Source organism: Sphaerulina musiva, assembly GCF_000320565.1.
Source record: "Sphaerulina musiva SO2202 unplaced genomic scaffold SEPMUscaffold_1, whole genome shotgun sequence".
In the NCBI taxonomy this organism is placed as follows: Eukaryota; Fungi; Ascomycota; class Dothideomycetes; order Mycosphaerellales; family Mycosphaerellaceae; genus Sphaerulina; species Sphaerulina musiva.
Genome location: NW_016017383.1, coordinates 1,286,756 through 1,302,673, shown reverse-complemented (window position 1 = coordinate 1,302,673; position 15,918 = coordinate 1,286,756). Strand labels below are relative to the sequence as shown.

Sequence of the window (15,918 nt, the reverse complement as noted above, 5' to 3'; positions counted from 1 at the left end):
ATTTCTCAGTTGTTGTCGTCGTCGTCGTTGTCGTCGTTGTCGTGGAAGATCGTCCGGGAAAGGTGGGCGGAGTAGCTTGTTAGTGTTCTAGAGTTCTAAAGTTAGGGAGAGTTCTACTGTAGTGTTCTAGTTCGCCCACTGGTCTTGAAGGCCATAGCCACTTTTCCTCGCAACGCCATCCATCATCTATGATCTGATCGATGGCCTCATTACCTCCTACTATTACCTCCTAGGGTATCATCACTGTTGCAGTTGCAGTTGCTGTTGCAGTTGCTGTTGCTGTTGATCACGGGTACAGATGTCTGCTACTGCTACGACATCCCGTGACACTTACGAGTGCCGTGTAACGGAGAAACAGCTGAGCTGAGCTGAAGCAGGCGTGGCGACGGGAGTCGTCTGACTGCACGACTTTTTTTTTCTCTTTCGAGCGTCACAGCAGTTCTTGGCACATCCGCCAACTATGACTCGACAACGCCATGTTTTGCTCAAGTGTACGGTGTACCTAGACGAGCAGCAAATCATCTTGTAGTGCTGCCTGCCTGTCTGTCTGTCTGCCTGCTCCTGCCTGCTCCTGCCTACATTTAGGAGGTATCAAAGTATGATTCTACCTGACTTTTACATAACAGCATTTTCCATGATTCCATGTGTCCTAGTCATAATCACGTGAAGCCTTCTAATGCGAGAGTCCAGGATGCGTTGTTGCTGAGCAGGGGAGGTATGAGCTCCTGCAAGCAATGTCAAACTTTGTGCCTTGTGCCTTGTAGTTGCATAATTCAATTTCACATACAGCAGTTGGACCCCCTAGGCGCGTCCATGTTGGCAGCTTTTGGAGATGCAACCGGAAACAGCTCTCATCAGCAGACAGAGCGCGTGCGTGCGTGCGTGAATAGAGGCAAGCATAGGCTGTAGAACTGCAAGCGTCAAGGCGGTGGCGGAAACAGTGGCGAGTTCCAGGCAGCGGCAGGAGCCGAGCTGGAACTAGCACACAGTTATGACTGGACGTGGGCGGCAGGCAAAGCGAGGCGAGGCGAGGCGAGAGGCGAGAGAGGAGAGGGAAAGTTGGGGAGGCTGACGGCAACGGACTTTTACTGGCCGACCCTCCAGCAGTGACCAGCACCTCTAGCCTCTCTGCGCTCTGCCTCTCTGTCTCCCCAGCAGCCGCAGCAGCAGCCGCCAACCGCCAGAATAATAATAATAATCCCCCCTCCTCCTCTCCCTCATCACCACCACCACCCCGACCCCGACCCCCTCCCCCTCCCCCCTCGAACTCGTGGTTGTTGTGGTCGTTGTCGTTGTAGGTCTTCACTGCTACCTGCACTGTCAATGTTTGCGCTGTCCATCGCACCTTCTTGCGGGTTGCCGCCTACTGCCTGCCCTTTGTGTACTATCGAGTCATCGCTCTTTGGCCACCTCGCTCGCCGCTAGAGTCATACCTACCTACCTACTCACTCTTCTTTACTACCACTACCTAACCTACTACTTCCTCTACTTCTTCCTACTACCTACCTCCTACCATTCCTCCTCCTCCTCCTTCTACTCCTAATAGTCAGCCACCTGCTGCGCCCATCCCACTCACCTCAACCCGACGTCCACCCTCACCTCACGCGTCCCCGACTACCCACTCCTCCTCCTCCTACCACCGACCACCGACGACCTGCCTCTAGTACTCCGCTTCCTCCCCTGGGCTGCGAGGACGGACTGCACCTTCTCACGCTATCCTGAGCCTGCCACAACAACGACGCTCTAGTCACCTTTTCCTATACTCGAATTCGACTCATACTCTCTTCGGCCGACTCGGGCGCGACTCTCCACTCAGCCTCGACGGCAACGATAGCTATACCCTACCTATTCCGGCAGTATCGAAATGAATCCGTCCGTAATCACTCAGCAGCGCGCCATCACCAGCTCAGTCACATTCGAGAAGTCCACCATTAAATCTGTCGCCGTTCAAGGACCACAGTGGTGAATCGCTCTACCTTGAATCGCATCTCTGTATAGCTGGAGAGACGACTCGTATCACTTGAACAGACTGAGCTGGTTGACTCGGCTGCATCTTCCTCGCGATTCTACCCTATTCGAGACGTTTCTCGCGAATCGAGGGCTTCAGCCGACCCCCACAAGGATCACAAACACATGCTTATGCTTGTTGAATGTTAGCATTGGAAGGCGCAAAGGGTTTGAACACTTTCGGGCAATATCGCACAATCTGACGCGATTGTTGCTCTTCACAACACAGAATGAACACGGAGGCAGAGGCTCCGAGCTCTGATGGTCCAGGACCACATACCAACCAATATGGCCCATACGAGCCGTCGATAGTTTCCTCGATTCCCTCGTCGCAGGTTTCGGTCTTCTCGGATGCTTCATCAGCTTCAAGCTCCATCGCCACATCGATTTCTGACGACTTTCGAACTTCCCAAGACGACTACCCTGAGAGGTGCACTCAACGCGATCGGCATGAAGACTCCACGTCGGTGGAGGAGGTTGCAGGCCTGACGAAGCAGCGCCTGTCATATGCCAACGTCACGTCAGTACCAGCACCACAGCTGCACAATCCACGGCGGTCTTCGCTGTGCAGGGCTCAAAAGCCACCCCCACTTGTCCGGCAGCGCGATCGAAAAGTGAACTTCGTGGACAACCTCGTCGGTAAGCAACGTGTATCCTGATTCTGGTCATTCTAGTCCATTCGCTAAGTTCTTTGTAAAAGACTCTGCCACCCAAATGGTGGAGGTCATATGGCCCCTGTCTGTGGTCCCATGTCGTTCTGAGGTGGTCGGCCGTGGTGTCCTACCACTGCGAACGTACATTGAGGAAACTCTGAAGAGATCGAAGACGAGCTACTCGACCCTTCAAGTCGCACTCTACTATCTCGTGCTGATTCGTCCGCACGTGCCCAAGAACGACTTTACCATGGAGCAGCCCGTGGACTGTCCAGCGGAGCGCTCATTGATGTGCGGCAGGCGCATGTTCCTCGCTGCGCTGATCTTGGCATCGAAGTATTTGCAGGATCGCAACTACTCGGCCAAGGCATGGAGTAAGATGTCTGGCCTCAAAGTCTGCGAAATCAACGCCAACGAACGAAACTTTCTCAGCAAGATCAATTGGAAGCTCCACATCCCCAAACCTGCTTTCGAGAAATGGCAGGCAATTGTGTTGAAATATTCGCCAAACACACCACCTTCGCCAGGCTATGGTGTTCTGTGCGATAGCTCTCGGTGGAAGCGGGTCATTCCATTGCTTACTGCAGAACTTGACAGCCTGCCCATGATGGAGGAGAAGCTCCTCCTGGACGGTGGAGCAGTGTCGCCGTACTTTGACGCTGCTTCCTCGACCACACCCACTCCTACCAGGGATACGCTCAAGCTCCCACGCATGATCGAGTCGACTTCCCACGAGACTACGCCCACTCCTGCTAGGGCGTTACCCTGTCTGGAGCCAATTCCGAACTTTGTGCCCCCCATGCCTGCCTTGGCACGGCTTGGTCCTCTACCGACGCCGGTCATGACTCCTCAACCGATGGCCTCCAGCACTCCTGCAGTGAGTGCTTATGGCTCCCGTCCATCATCCATGTGCTCTGCTATGGAGGTTGTGCAGAAAACGAGCCACAACAGATGTATCATGGATGGAGATTTTGCAGCTCACAACCCTGTCTCCCAGAGACGTCCATCACTCATGAGCGGCGGCTCTTACTACTCCAGCCCAGACTCCACGCTTTCCGATGACTCCCGACCATCACGCTATTCCTCCATGTCCTCAGTATCGACAACATCTTCGGCCATGGCGCCTCGAGCCTGCTTGGCTCGACAGGCGACGTGCCGGAATGCTGGGTTGTTGCATCGACCGATCGAGGAGGAGCATGTCGGCACTGCGGTGAAGCCGATTGTGATTGACGACGACGTGGAAATGGTGAGCAGCCCGATGCAGGCAGACTTCTCCCTTGGCGAGAAGGCCTTGCATGCACCACATCGACACAGCCGTGGCTCCAAGCCACACTCGCCACATGCTGTACCAGCTTCTGCTACAGAGAAGAGCAAGAAGCGAGGCCGTACACAAGGCCATCGTCGCTCTCAACTTCAAGAAGAAGTCCGTTACTTATTGGAAGAGTCCCTCGAGGACGATTCCATGGATCTCGACGACCGCGTTTCTCCGCCAGCAGCAGCAGAGTACGCTTCCAGTATGCTCAGCCGTGGTCCTGTGCTGGTGTCATGCAAAGAAGTACCGCCTGCTGCCACGATCAGTGGCAGCTGGGAACATGCAAGAGTTCCAGTCCACAAGAACGACGGCAAAAAGCGGAGCTGCTGCTCTGTGAGAAACACATCAATGTCGATATCTCCTGTACCGATGTACGGCGAAGTTTCTTAGCACAGGATAGCGGCCTGGGCTTCGGTGTATGATTCGAGACGACATGTGCACAAAATCACACCCATTGTATTATGACTGCAGCATCATGTGGTCACGAACAGGACACGAGCGAGGCGTCTCACTGGGTGTACATGTATAATTATCGCGAAGATATCCAATGAAGCGAAATTGTTTTTGACTGTGTGCTTGCCGTCGTCTCAGTACCTCCTACTAGGAGGTAAGAGGTTACATGTTGCAGTAGAAGAGTTTCCCTCGTGAACTTTCGTTCGCGGTAACGTGCATGTGGAGAAGAAGGTTTCGGTGAGTACTCCGAAGTCTTCAGTAAGCTACTACTTTTGCCTCAAACCTTAAACTCTGATATATCATTCCCCATTCTACTCCTTCAACCCTGAACCCACCGGAATCATCAAATCAATAAAATTTCATATCCTCTCCCATCTTCTCCCGAATCACGTCATGCGTCAATTTCATCAACTGCTCTCCTAAGGCTTCATTTCTCGACAATTCCGAACCGGGCTCCACGGCCGCCGGTGGACAAATATATTCTCCGGATTCGGAAGTTTTTGTCACGGCGTAGAGAGTCGACAAGGCGCCTTCGAATTGTGTCTTTTTGAATGGGGCGGCGAGGACGGACATGCCGTAGCCGAGGAGGGGGTAGGGTTCTATTTTTGGGGGTTTTTTTTGTTTTAATATTTAATTGGTTGGGAGGGGAGAAGGATGGAGAGGGAAGAAGAAGAAAGGAGAAGAAGAACAAAGTAAAAACATACCATGAATATCATTCTGTGACATATCCGTATTCACCACTCCCGGATGCGTGGCATTAATCAGAATCTGGGGGACTTGAGGAGTGACATGTCTCGCGAGATAGCGGGCGTAGAGGATCGTGGCGAGTTTGGATCGTCCATATTGGCCATTGGGGCCGGCGTCGGTGTTGATTTCTGCGAGGCTGGAAAAGGAAGACGTGTCTTTGGGGGTGAGTTCGTGTGCGTTGGAGGCTTGGAAGGAAATGTGGACTTGGTGGCCTGCTGTGGCGGTGGATTTGAGGAGGGGGACTGTTTGTTTTTTGGGGGGGTTTTGTTGTGGTCAGTTGGAAAGGCTGCATGTTTTTTTTATTATTGGTTGATTGATTGATACTCACGTAGATGCGATGTCAAGATGACATGTCCCTGTGATGAGAAGGAGAGAGAAAAAAGGTACGTGTTAGCAATTCAATTCACTCTTAATTTTTTCTTGTTTCTTCTCCATGAATCTTACAAAATGATTGACTGCCATATGTCTATCCACCCCCAAATCCGTCAACTGAGCAGTCATAATCCCCCGACCGGCATTTCCCACCAACACATCCAACCGATCCGTTTCCTTTTGAATCTGCTCCGCCAACCCCGCCAACTGCTTCCACTCTCCCAAATCCCCCTTCAAGAAAATCATCCTCGAAGCCTTATCCTCGCCCAATTCTTCCTTGATCGCAGCTCGTGCATGATCCGCCTCAGCCGCAAACGACAACACAATCACTTTGGCGATATTTTTCGACAGCAAAGTATGCGTCACGCCGTATCCGATGCCCTGATCTCCGCCCGTGATCAATGCCACTCGGCCGGTCTGATCAGGGACATCTTCCAAGGTGAATTGCGTGTGTGCGGGTGCGAGCTTCTGGGCTATGACACCGCCTAAATTCTGTGAGATTGTACTTCGTGCTGCGTCGATGAGGGATGCCATGTTTCTTCTTCCTGCTGGGACTTTGGTGGTGATGGTGAGAGGATAGGAAGAGTGAAGGGATGCTTTGGGACAAGACTGTTGCAATAACGGACGAAGAAGACTACATGTATAAGATGCAGCACGCATGATGAATGATGAATGATGATGGTGATGATGATGAAGGGGATATTTCACGCGGGAATGCGTCTTTGTACTACCTGTACTTCGCACATCAAGCCATCATAGGCTGGTCATTGTCGCATCCCCCCCAAAAAAGTCGTGATGTCAAACACCGTCAGTCACCCAGCCCATGCTTTACTACTGCGAGGTAGCATGTACCTTACTTTATATGCCCACTGCACGTGAGCCTCTGACCACCATGTCGTGTATAATTGGTCTCTCAGTGTTGGAAAAGCTCAATCGTGGTTAATTTGTCGAGCTGAGCCGGACGAACACTATCAGCGGTGTCGAGACATCTTGCCTCACACGCTCTCACTGTCGAAAGCATTGTGGTTAGTTGCAACGTCTACAATTGTTCACAGTTGGAGACTTATTGAGCCTATAAGCTATACGAGGGTGGCCTCTGATACAGATTTTTCTATCAACGCTGGCTACATAGTAGCAGGGACTGAGACCCTTCATCTGCGTGTGTTGTGCCCAAACAACCTCTCATTGTTCATGAGTGCGTGGGCAGAGTCTCAGTCGAAGCGCCTTGCCAGGGTAATGCGGTGCAGGGATTTGGAACACAGTATACATCATTATTAAGTTCCGTCAATCCCCAACACACTTGCACATCCCTCGACACTTCCTTCTACTCCCAATCCTACATCGCTCTCGGATCTCTCAATTTTCAGAGCGTCCCACAGACGCGCGATCGTCATATGCGTACCGTGGTGGTATGACGCTGGCTGTTCGTTCGTAGTACACGGGACGCCGGTCGTCGTACACAGCCTGTACAGCTGGCTGCGGCACCGCACTCGTGTAAACCGGTCTGACGTAATGCTGCTGTTCGTAACGGTTGGAGAAGTACTGTACTGGGGCGGGAGCCGCATCGATAGGAATCAATCGTCGGCCATCCTGGTCCACGTAGATAGTTTGTGGTACGGGCACTTCATAATGGTAGCCATGTGGCGCGTACTGATGTCTCGGAACCTGTACATACTGCGGCGACGGAGCTTCTCTGTAATTCGCCGCGTATGGGACTGCCTGGCTGTACGGGCGATCTTCTTCATACACAAATTGATACTGCGGGACAGGCTGAGGTGGAGGTCGGTGTTGCTGAGGCTGAGGGCCAGTGGAGTACGCACGCGCCGTACCGGAATGGTGATGGTTCTGCTCGTATTGCCAATGATTGTGAGAAAGTGCTGCTTGCAGCTCATGCACACTGGGAACAGCTGCCGGTTGCGGATGGGCCTGCTGAGTTGGAAAGTACCGTGGTGCTGGCGCGTAAGCATCAGTCTGTCCGCCGGATTGTAGCTCGCGCGGATCTCTGCCGTGCGCCTCCGCAAATGACTGGTCGTGCGCAATGCCAGAGCTCTCGCCTGGGGGAGCAGGAGAAGCAGCTGCTTGTCCCGGAGCAGTGGGGGCAGCAAGAACCGAGTGTCTTCCAGCAGTGAGGGCAGCAATGATAGCGGCAATGTCTGGTTGGCCATCTGGCGTTATATTCGGCGCAGCCAAAGGTGTCTGGGTGGTCGATGCAGCGTGGGCCCGTCCAACTGATGGGCAGCGTGTTGCTCGGTCCAGAGCGGGAGTCGGGTTGTTTTTTTCCGGCATGGCGATCGTCTCGCGATTGAACGTGAACTCCTGTGGGGGAGCTTGCGTGACAGGCGCCACTGGTTCCGGTGGCTTGCGTGCATCTGTGTCAAATAGCGCGGGATCCCATTTTCGCGCTGGTATCAGAGCAGGTCGCAACGGATCGTACTCCTCTTCTTTCACCTCCGGCAGAGTCTCTTGTGACCCATCCCGGCCTAGCAAGCTATTACTAGCCTTCTGAAGTTTCTTGCTGTGTTTCTTGGGCTTTTTGCGCACGATCAGGTTCTCGAATGATGCCTCGTCGCTCACACTCGACTTCTTCCTCTTCTCAGTGACATGACCAATCACTGGCAATGGCATTGGGAACGTCCCTGCTGGCAGAGCAGCGGCGATCAGGGCTAGCTTGTTATCGTCCATTCCTGGAGTGTGCAACAGCTCCTTGAGACTCTGCTTCTCGGGCAATTCGATCATTTCTTTGACCCAGTCGAGAGGCCCCGCATTCTCGTGAGCCTGGTGCATGAGCTCGAAGTGTGTGATCAAATGAGAAGTACTGAGAAGCTTGATGCCCCTGATTCGGGTCCAGTAGGAGTTGCTGTGGGAGTGTTGTCCAACTGCAACGCAGGACTTGCAGGCAAGACCCGTGACATTCCTCAGTGGACGCGTCACATTATGACTCGCGAGAGCAACTGTCAACAGATCCAGCGTTGGCTTGTAATGATAGTGATCACTGAATTTGGCCACAGCATGGTGAAGGACAGTCTGCACTTTCACGCATTCGAGTAAGTCCTTGATGCCATCTAGAGCATCCCAGATCTCGCGCGCATCGGTTGCCAGCTTAATGTGCTGCCAATCATCCTCGCTGGCGGTACCGTTCACTTGTCGCACTGTGTTGCCAACTCCCATCGAAGCGTACTGCGACAGGAACCCCGCGTCGTAGCCATTCTGACCAGGAAAGGAGGCCGGAGAATACTGGTCACGAGTGTCCCCTCCGGGGACAGGCGCGTGCCTCGGGCGATGCTTGAACCATTGTGCTGGGTTCGTGTGAAAGGGAGGTTTGTCGGGCCACTTGGCAGTCTGCCAGTGCACGATGATGTTTCCCCTGCTGAATTCCGAGGTATGTTTTGCACCATAATGCTGTACTAAACCTTCAAAAGCGAACCACTTGGGCCGCTTGTCGTCGCATCCAGCACAGATGAAGAGCTCTTTCCGGTGCGTGTCCGTGAACAGTCTTACCTTGTGGTCGTAGACCCATTTCATGTTATCCAAAGAGAGGAATGGCGTGGGAGAAGGAGATCCCTGGGTGGTACCTGGCTTGTTTGCGACAGGCTCGAGATCGGACAGCAGACCAAGCTGCTTGTCCTCCTCGTATCGCTGGTGCACATGGGATAGAACGTGAATGGCGAAAATGGGAACGTTGTCGCGATCGAGCATCTTACCGCCGCCCCATTGGCCATTGGTGATGTCGTCGGCATACTCACCAAGTCGCTTGCGGAGCGGCATCTGAGCGTCTTCGTAACCACGGTCATACATCTCCTTTGCTGGTCGAGATATGATGTCGTCGGGCCAGTGCAATGGTACGGCAGCCTGCAATGCGGCCAGCTGTGATGCTCTGGCGTGCTCCGCGAGCTCGGCAGCCTCTCTCTGGGCAAGAATTCTCGGCTTGAGCATGTCCCATGCGGCGTCAGTCAGGGGAGTGGTGATCTGCATCGCGGCTTGGAACGACTCCATGTGTTGTAGGACAGCAGGCTCCAGTGGCGGCTCGAGCGCACTGCACCGTCGCTCGATGTCGGCCTTGCGCGCCTGGCGAGCGCTCTCCACCTCCTGTAGACTGCGCGCCATTCTCTGCTGAGGCTGATTGACAACGGGGTATACCAGCGGGCGGAGTGGGAGCGCAGGCGGAAATGGCAATGGGTGTTGCTGAGGTGCAGGTCTACCAAGCTGCTGATGCATTGGAAACGAGGGCTGGTTTCCGTTGTTAAAAACGTGCACGGGCTCAGGAAGAGGATGCGGTCCTGTGATTGGCAAAATTAGGCCCGCTTAAAGTTTGTCCGTTGCCATGCTGCTCAGAATTCCCCAAACGAACAGCAACGAGATGCGAATGATAGAAAGGAAAGGCGAAGCCACCGTTGAGCAGCGGCCCTCACCAGAGCCGCTCGAGGACTGGAGATTTGCTTACCGTGGGCTGCTTTTGCGTGGGCAGAACTACTCTGGGTCGCCTTCACATGGAGCGGAAAAGAGGACAAGTCATACTCCCTGAGCACCTGCGCGAGGTTCGCGCCGAGACGCACGCCAGTTTCCCAGTTTTCCCAGCGCGCACAGTCCGCCATGGCACTCCGGCCTCTGTTGTAGAGACCTTTGCGCCACTCGTCGTAGGCACCCTCTCCCAACTGTTGAGCATCTTTCTCTTCGTGCTCGATAGCCACCAGATCGGGGTGGTAGTACACCTTGGAGAATCTCGTGGTCTCTGGAAAGCTGGAAAATGCCTGGCGCACAGTCTCTGTCATATAATGAAGCTCGTCGTTACGAAAGGCATACGTTATCCCCATTCGCAGACGCGCGGCGACTGGCTCAGCAAGAGCGTGAACATCCTGTTGGACGATCAGTAAGGGGGAGGGTAGGCCTGGATCTCCATAGGATACCTACCTTTCGCACCAGTGGTTCGATACATGAGCCACATGTCCTGACGCCAAATGGGAAAAGCACGCGCACGCCCTTTGTTCCCGGGCCACCGTTGAAGATGGACGGGGCAGACAGAGGGACTGGAGGTCTTCGACAAAACTGGCAGGCCCGGCCACCTACCAATTGCAGCATTTGCAGCTCCGTCCGGTTCCTGAGTGGGCGTGGCAATTGTGGAAAGTACGTTTTCCTAGAACGTACCCAGATTGCCTCGCTATCCACAATCCGAGCTGCGGACTTAGCTTTCTGTTTTCCCTGGGGCGCTCTGGCTCCTGTCAACAGGTGGTTGAATTGTTTGCAGACGCGCAAACAACGACAGAGCATTGCGGGCGGCAAATGAGTGAATATCAGCTGCAAAACAGCGGGAGACTGACACAGTGCTTCGGAGACGGACATGTTCTTGTTGGATGGGACGACTGGGGAACGCGAGAATTTGTCGGCTGATAGCTTGCACTTCTTAGTCTGCTCATCAGCTAGATCTTTAGCAACGCCATCGGCAATACCATCAGCATCACTGAGCTTGCGCTTCTTGCTTCCGGCGTGGTTCGGAGCGACTGTGGCTTGCGCAGCAGTCGCATTGGGGGATGTAGGTGTCACGGAACGGCTGGGCTCGGACAGGTCCATGCCAGACGAGGCCTCATCGTCGTGCTCGTCGTCCACGGCATCTTCGTCGATCATCGGTGCGTCGTGCTCGTCGTGTCCGTCGTGCTCGTCGTGCGCGGCGTCGTCCACGGCATCTCCGTCGGTCATCGTCTCGGCATCGTGCTGTGCGACGGGGCCTGAGCGCGGAGGATCCCAAAAGAAGTACTCGGAACCGTCGTCGTCCATGATGCCCACCGGGTCCACGGCGATGGCGATGACGATGCCTAAGAATTAGTAGGAAAGCGCAGTGCTGTATGCCGCATTCATTCCTCGCGACTGGCTGTGGGTGCAGATCAGGGGAGGAGGAGAAGGAAGCGATTGCAACACTTGGAACGACACCCACGGAGCAGATGAACTACCTATGGCAGTGATGACTGCGAGACTGGAGATGTTGTGGTGGAGGATTGCGGAACCGCAGAGCGCTGGACGCCGTGCTGGTGTTTTTTGTTGTTGTCAGTTCGACCGAATTGTATTGAGGGCCAAGACAAATATAGGCCGGCGGGAGACGGGACGGGAGCTCGTACGCAGGACCGAGTTCGAGGCAGGGAGGCTCGAGGGGCTAACTCCTTTGAGTTATTACTCAGACTATTGACCCTCAGGCCTCGAACGCTATGCCTATGAGTGACGCAAGCCCTACCTACTACCGCTCTTAGGCTCCCAGCAGTAGAGGCGGAGGTACTTTATTTACCTTACGCACCATACAGTCCACCACCACCACCATTACCACCTCCTCCTCCCTCCTCCCCTCCTCCTCTGCCACACCACACCACCCACCATGGCGGCGCTGAACCTGTCGCAGAACGGGCCCTCCATCACCGCTAGCTACCAGAAGATCGTCAACTCCGCCCCCTCTGGCCCCGCCGCGTCGTCGCCGACCCATGGCATCTGGGCCATCTTCTCCGTGAAGGCACCGCTCGCCAATGCCTTTGCAGCAGACTCGGGCAAGGAGAGCGTGCTGTCCGTGCAGACGACGGGCGAGGGCGAGCTGGCAGACTTGATCGAAGACTTCTCCGACGGTCGCATCCAATTCGCATTCGTCAAGGTCAAGGACCCCAACACGACGCTGCCCAAGAACGTCCTCATTGCATGGTGCGGCGAAGGCGTGCCCGAGCGGACCAAGGGCTACTTTACCAGCCATCTCAACGCGGTCTCCAAGGTGCTACATGGCTACCATGTGCAGGTCACTGCGCGCTCCGAGCGAGACCTGACGCCCGAGTTGATCGTGCAGAAAGTGGCCGACTCGTCAGGCTCCAAGTATAGCGGAGGCGGATCCATCCCTTCTGCAGCTGCCGGACCACCTCCCCCTAAGCCTTCCAAGCCTGTGCTGCCTACCAAGAGCTTCGGACCCACTGGCGGCTTCTCCCCTCTAGGCAGGACACGCGCCGCACCGCCCCCTTCCTCCACAGATGCTGACGGCTGGGGCGAGGACGCACCACCGGTAACGCGATCGCAGCTCGAGAAGGTCGCTTCTTCCTACCAGCCTACGAAAGTCAACATGGCTGAGTTGCAGTCGAAGCGTGAGCCTTCACAATTCCAAGCACCAGCGCCTAGCAACGGAAACAAGGCAGACGTTGTCAGTGGGGGGTATCAGCCTATTGGAAAGGTCGATATCGCTGCCATTAGGAGACAAGCGCAAGCTTCGGGCAATACGCAAGACGAGAGACCCACCGTCGTAAAGGGCGCATATGAGCCAGTAGGCAAGGTGGACTTGAATGAGATCCGAAGAAAAGCACAGGCAGCGCCTCCACCAACGAGACCCACTCAATCGAACGAAGGTGATGAAGATACGCCAAAATCGCTCGCCGACCGTTCCGCCGCCTTCCAGCAAAACAGACCACTCACTGAGCTCCCCAAGCCTAAAGTTGCCAACAACTTCGGTCCCCAAGCGAGCAATTTTGCAGGAACAAAAGCACCTACTCCCATAGGCTTTCAATCGAAACCAATTCAAGCTGCCGCGCCAATCGGCGCAGCAAGCAAGAGTTTTGCCGATGAAGGAGGGAAGACCCCAGCTCAGATCTGGGCAGAGCGAAAAGCACGTGAGCGTGGTACCAGCGGTGTGTCTGATACGCAGCGAACAGGAGAGGCACCAATACAGAGTCAGCCAAGCGGTGGCTGGCAGAGCTCATACGGTGGAAAGAAATGGGGTGTCCAGATTCCCACGCGCACTGGTGGGAGTGGCATCAGTGAGCAACGTACAGGACAACCCGAGGACGTCCAGGAAGAGGAGCAAGCACCACCTACAGGAGGCGTGGGTTCTATCAGAGATCGATTTGCGGGCGCTGCGCCAATGGGCGCAGTACAACAACATACCGGCGGAGCTCCAGAGCCGCCTCCGCTCGACAACTCCAGCAAGCCGAATGCGGGAGTGCGCGGTGTTGCCGGAGTACCACCAGTGCAACATCAGGACCTCCCTCCGCCACCTCCTCGAGGCGTGCCACAAGACGAGGACGAGGAAGACGAAGATGACAACGCCGCCGCCGCTGTTGATCAGGGATCTCCAGTACGAATTGCCATGCCTGTGGGTCGCGGAGCGGAACCCATTGAGCCTGTTGAGCAGTTGCCTTCTCGTGGCTTGCCAGAGGCCTCACTGTCAAAAGTCGTGTCCCAGCACCAGGATACAGAGCCACCACAAGTCGAAGCTCACGATCAAGCTCGAGGGTCAGGAGAAGCAGCCGCTGCCACGACGTTCGGAGAAGCTGAAGATCCGCGGGGAGCAGGTTCAGCAGGTGGCCAAGAGGCCATCGCGCAATACGACTATGAGAAAGATGAAGAAAACGAGATTGCATTGAAAGAGGGTGAGCGTATCACGGGTATTGAAATGGTCGATGACGATTGGTGGATGGGCGAGAACAGTAAGGGCGAGAGAGGACTATTCCCGTCGAATTATGTGGAACTTGTGGAAGGTGGTGCGCTACAAGAAACTCATCATACTTCGCAAGCCGTTGCGGACGAGCCACCACCACCACCTGCACCTCCAGCGCAAACATCCGGTGGAGGACAAACAGCCACTGCCGAGTACGACTATGAGGCTGCAGAAGAGAACGAGCTGAGCTTTCCAGAAGGTGCCAAAATCACCAATGTGGTGAGTGTCCACTTGTCAATTGCAGATTTCCATTCAAGAAGACTACTAACCTATGGCTGCAGGAATTCCCGGATGAGAACTGGTGGTCTGGTGAATACAATGGTCAAGCTGGCTTGTTCCCCTCGAATTATGTGCAACTGGACCAGTGAGCTGAGACCAGCAAGCACAGGCTACAAGGAGTGCAGACGCAGCATACTATACCACGTTGTATATAGAAAGCGAACGGAATGCACACAAAAGTGGTTACGCCTTCTCTGCTTCCCTCTCTGTCTGTCTGTCTCTCTCGGTGCGACCTGATGACATTCATCTCTGGTCCTGACGATATCTCCCGATCTCTCGAACACAGCGATACGATTCTCGTGGCTAGACTTTTCATGATACCCGCCCTGTTATTTGATGTCCTTCGTGGACTGTCTGAACAATGAACAGGTTTCGTCTTCTCAAACACTGCAGTACAGACACGCCGAGCCGTGTGCCTTCATCATGTGGCCCCCGGGAACGCTCTGATGCTGCGCGGCCACCCCGATCTACCTTTCATGTGCAATTTCCAACTATCAACGAAAGTTGCCTGCCCTTGCTTTTCCTTCTTCCGACCATTCGGAGTGCCTTCCATCGTATGGCTCCTTGAGTACTGTCTTCAATTCGAGCTAAGATGCGGTAGAGAAGTGGTGGCTGTCAGTTGAAGAGGCTGTAGAGGCCTGTTATCAAAATAGCCGATTGTAGTAAAGTTGAGTCATGCGGAAGCACTCTCATACTAGTAGAACACTACAACGCGAACAAGTTAGCAAAAGCGTACCAGTATCGTATATGAAGACGGGCTAGCTTACGCGTTCACGCAACCGTCGTTTTCGCAGTTGTTCGTGATCTGAGCCCATCGACCCCATACCACTTTGCCCCCTGCAGTGACCAGACCAAGTTCGCTCACGTTCACCTCGATGATGGTTCCTTTGGTGAGCACTCCCAGTTGCGTGTACATTGGATTTTGCGGATTCTTCTTCACGGAAATAATCGGCAACTGCACAGTCACGCCGAGCTCCGGATGTGTCACGTTCGCCTTCTTGTATCGCAGACCCATGGGGCGAATGAAGCGTTCATATTTCACCGGACGTCTCGTGAAATCTGGTCCCACAAAAGTGGGCTTTGTGATCATTCTCTTCCAGCTCTTCTTTGCAGTCTTCTTTCCCGTTTTGACCACTTTGAACATTTCTTGCTCCGAAATACCTCGCACTTTTGGTAGAGGCACGCTGAACTTGGCGGCTTTTTCGGCTCGCTTGTTCTTAATAGCAGAACTGAGTGCTTTGGCATTGGTGGTGTTGCTGCGGTCGAGCAAGTAGCCGGGCAGAGGTTTGGAGGACGGTTCGGCGGGTTCGGCGGACTTGACGTTCTTCTCCTCTTGCTGCTTGATAGCCTTCTTCATCTGGATCTTCTCTTTGTGACGCTTCTGCTGGTACAGCTTTGCGCGCAGACCACGCAGGTTTTGCGCATTTTCGGAGGCCTTGTGGCCCTCACGAGCAGCTCGTTTGCGGGTGCGCTCTTCATGGTCGAGACGACGACCATGTTGCTTGGTGAAGCGCTCAATGTACTCGTTCTGAGGCATTGTGCAGAGAGCAAGTGTTGGATGGGTGGTGGTCGTGGCAAAGCGAAGAATGAAGTTTCGTAGACTTCTTTACCTAGATCTTGGCGCTCTGAGAAACTTTAGAGTTCCGCTG

The 15,918-nt window shown here is 54.4% G+C and overlaps 5 protein-coding genes across 5 annotated transcripts; 2 read left to right on the top strand and 3 right to left on the bottom strand.

The window, feature by feature from the left end:
* The first annotated feature begins 1,258 nt into the window (after positions 1-1,258).
* On the top strand, positions 1,259-6,142 carry SEPMUDRAFT_122126 (uncharacterized protein). The gene is made up of 5 exons (XM_016901750.1): positions 1,259-2,646; positions 2,708-5,024; positions 5,130-5,414; positions 5,501-5,528; positions 5,617-6,142. Exons 1-2 carry the CDS (start codon positions 2,238-2,240, stop codon positions 4,360-4,362), a joined length of 2,064 nt encoding a protein of 687 aa, XP_016764737.1. The 5' UTR covers positions 1,259-2,237; the 3' UTR covers positions 4,363-5,024; positions 5,130-5,414; positions 5,501-5,528; positions 5,617-6,142.
* SEPMUDRAFT_33719 (NAD(P)-binding protein) lies at positions 4,774-6,078 on the bottom strand (the record flags this gene model as incomplete). Its single annotated transcript, XM_016908548.1, has 4 exons — positions 4,774-5,024; positions 5,130-5,414; positions 5,501-5,528; positions 5,617-6,078. The coding sequence occupies 4 exons, from the start codon at positions 6,076-6,078 to the stop codon at positions 4,774-4,776; spliced, it is 1,026 nt and encodes a 341-aa protein (XP_016764738.1).
* Positions 6,143-6,900: 758 nt separating the features above from the next.
* On the bottom strand, positions 6,901-11,163 carry SEPMUDRAFT_32835 (uncharacterized protein; the record flags this gene model as incomplete). Its single annotated transcript, XM_016908512.1, has 3 exons — positions 6,901-9,845; positions 9,986-10,397; positions 10,453-11,163. 3 exons carry the CDS (start codon positions 11,161-11,163, stop codon positions 6,901-6,903), a joined length of 4,068 nt encoding a protein of 1,355 aa, XP_016764736.1.
* A 715-nt stretch (positions 11,164-11,878) lies between these two features.
* On the top strand, positions 11,879-15,820 carry SEPMUDRAFT_145827 (uncharacterized protein). The gene is made up of 3 exons (XM_016903291.1): positions 11,879-14,209; positions 14,272-14,974; positions 15,037-15,820. The coding sequence occupies exons 1-2, from the start codon at positions 11,903-11,905 to the stop codon at positions 14,356-14,358; spliced, it is 2,394 nt and encodes a 797-aa protein (XP_016764734.1). The 5' UTR covers positions 11,879-11,902; the 3' UTR covers positions 14,359-14,974; positions 15,037-15,820.
* SEPMUDRAFT_137371 (ribosomal protein S8e) lies at positions 14,959-15,806 on the bottom strand (the record flags this gene model as incomplete). The annotated part of the gene is made up of 2 exons (XM_016902837.1): positions 14,959-14,974; positions 15,037-15,806. 2 exons carry the CDS (start codon positions 15,804-15,806, stop codon positions 14,959-14,961), a joined length of 786 nt encoding a protein of 261 aa, XP_016764735.1.
* Positions 15,821-15,918: the final 98 nt, after the last annotated feature.

What these genes read in the sequence shown, in the direction of transcription:
- SEPMUDRAFT_122126 (XM_016901750.1), top strand. Translation starts at nt 2,238, where the DNA reads ATGAACACGGAGGCAGAGGCTCCGAGCTCTGATGGTCCAGGACCACAT. An exon ending in CTTCGTGGACAACCTCGTCG is followed by an intron (nt 2,647 to 2,707) that starts GTAAGCAACGTG and finishes TCTTTGTAAAAG; the next exon opens with ACTCTGCCACCCAAATGGTG.
- SEPMUDRAFT_145827 (XM_016903291.1), top strand. Translation starts at nt 11,903, where the DNA reads ATGGCGGCGCTGAACCTGTCGCAGAACGGGCCCTCCATCACCGCTAGC. An exon ending in GTGCCAAAATCACCAATGTG is followed by an intron (nt 14,210 to 14,271) that starts GTGAGTGTCCAC and finishes CTATGGCTGCAG; the next exon opens with GAATTCCCGGATGAGAACTG.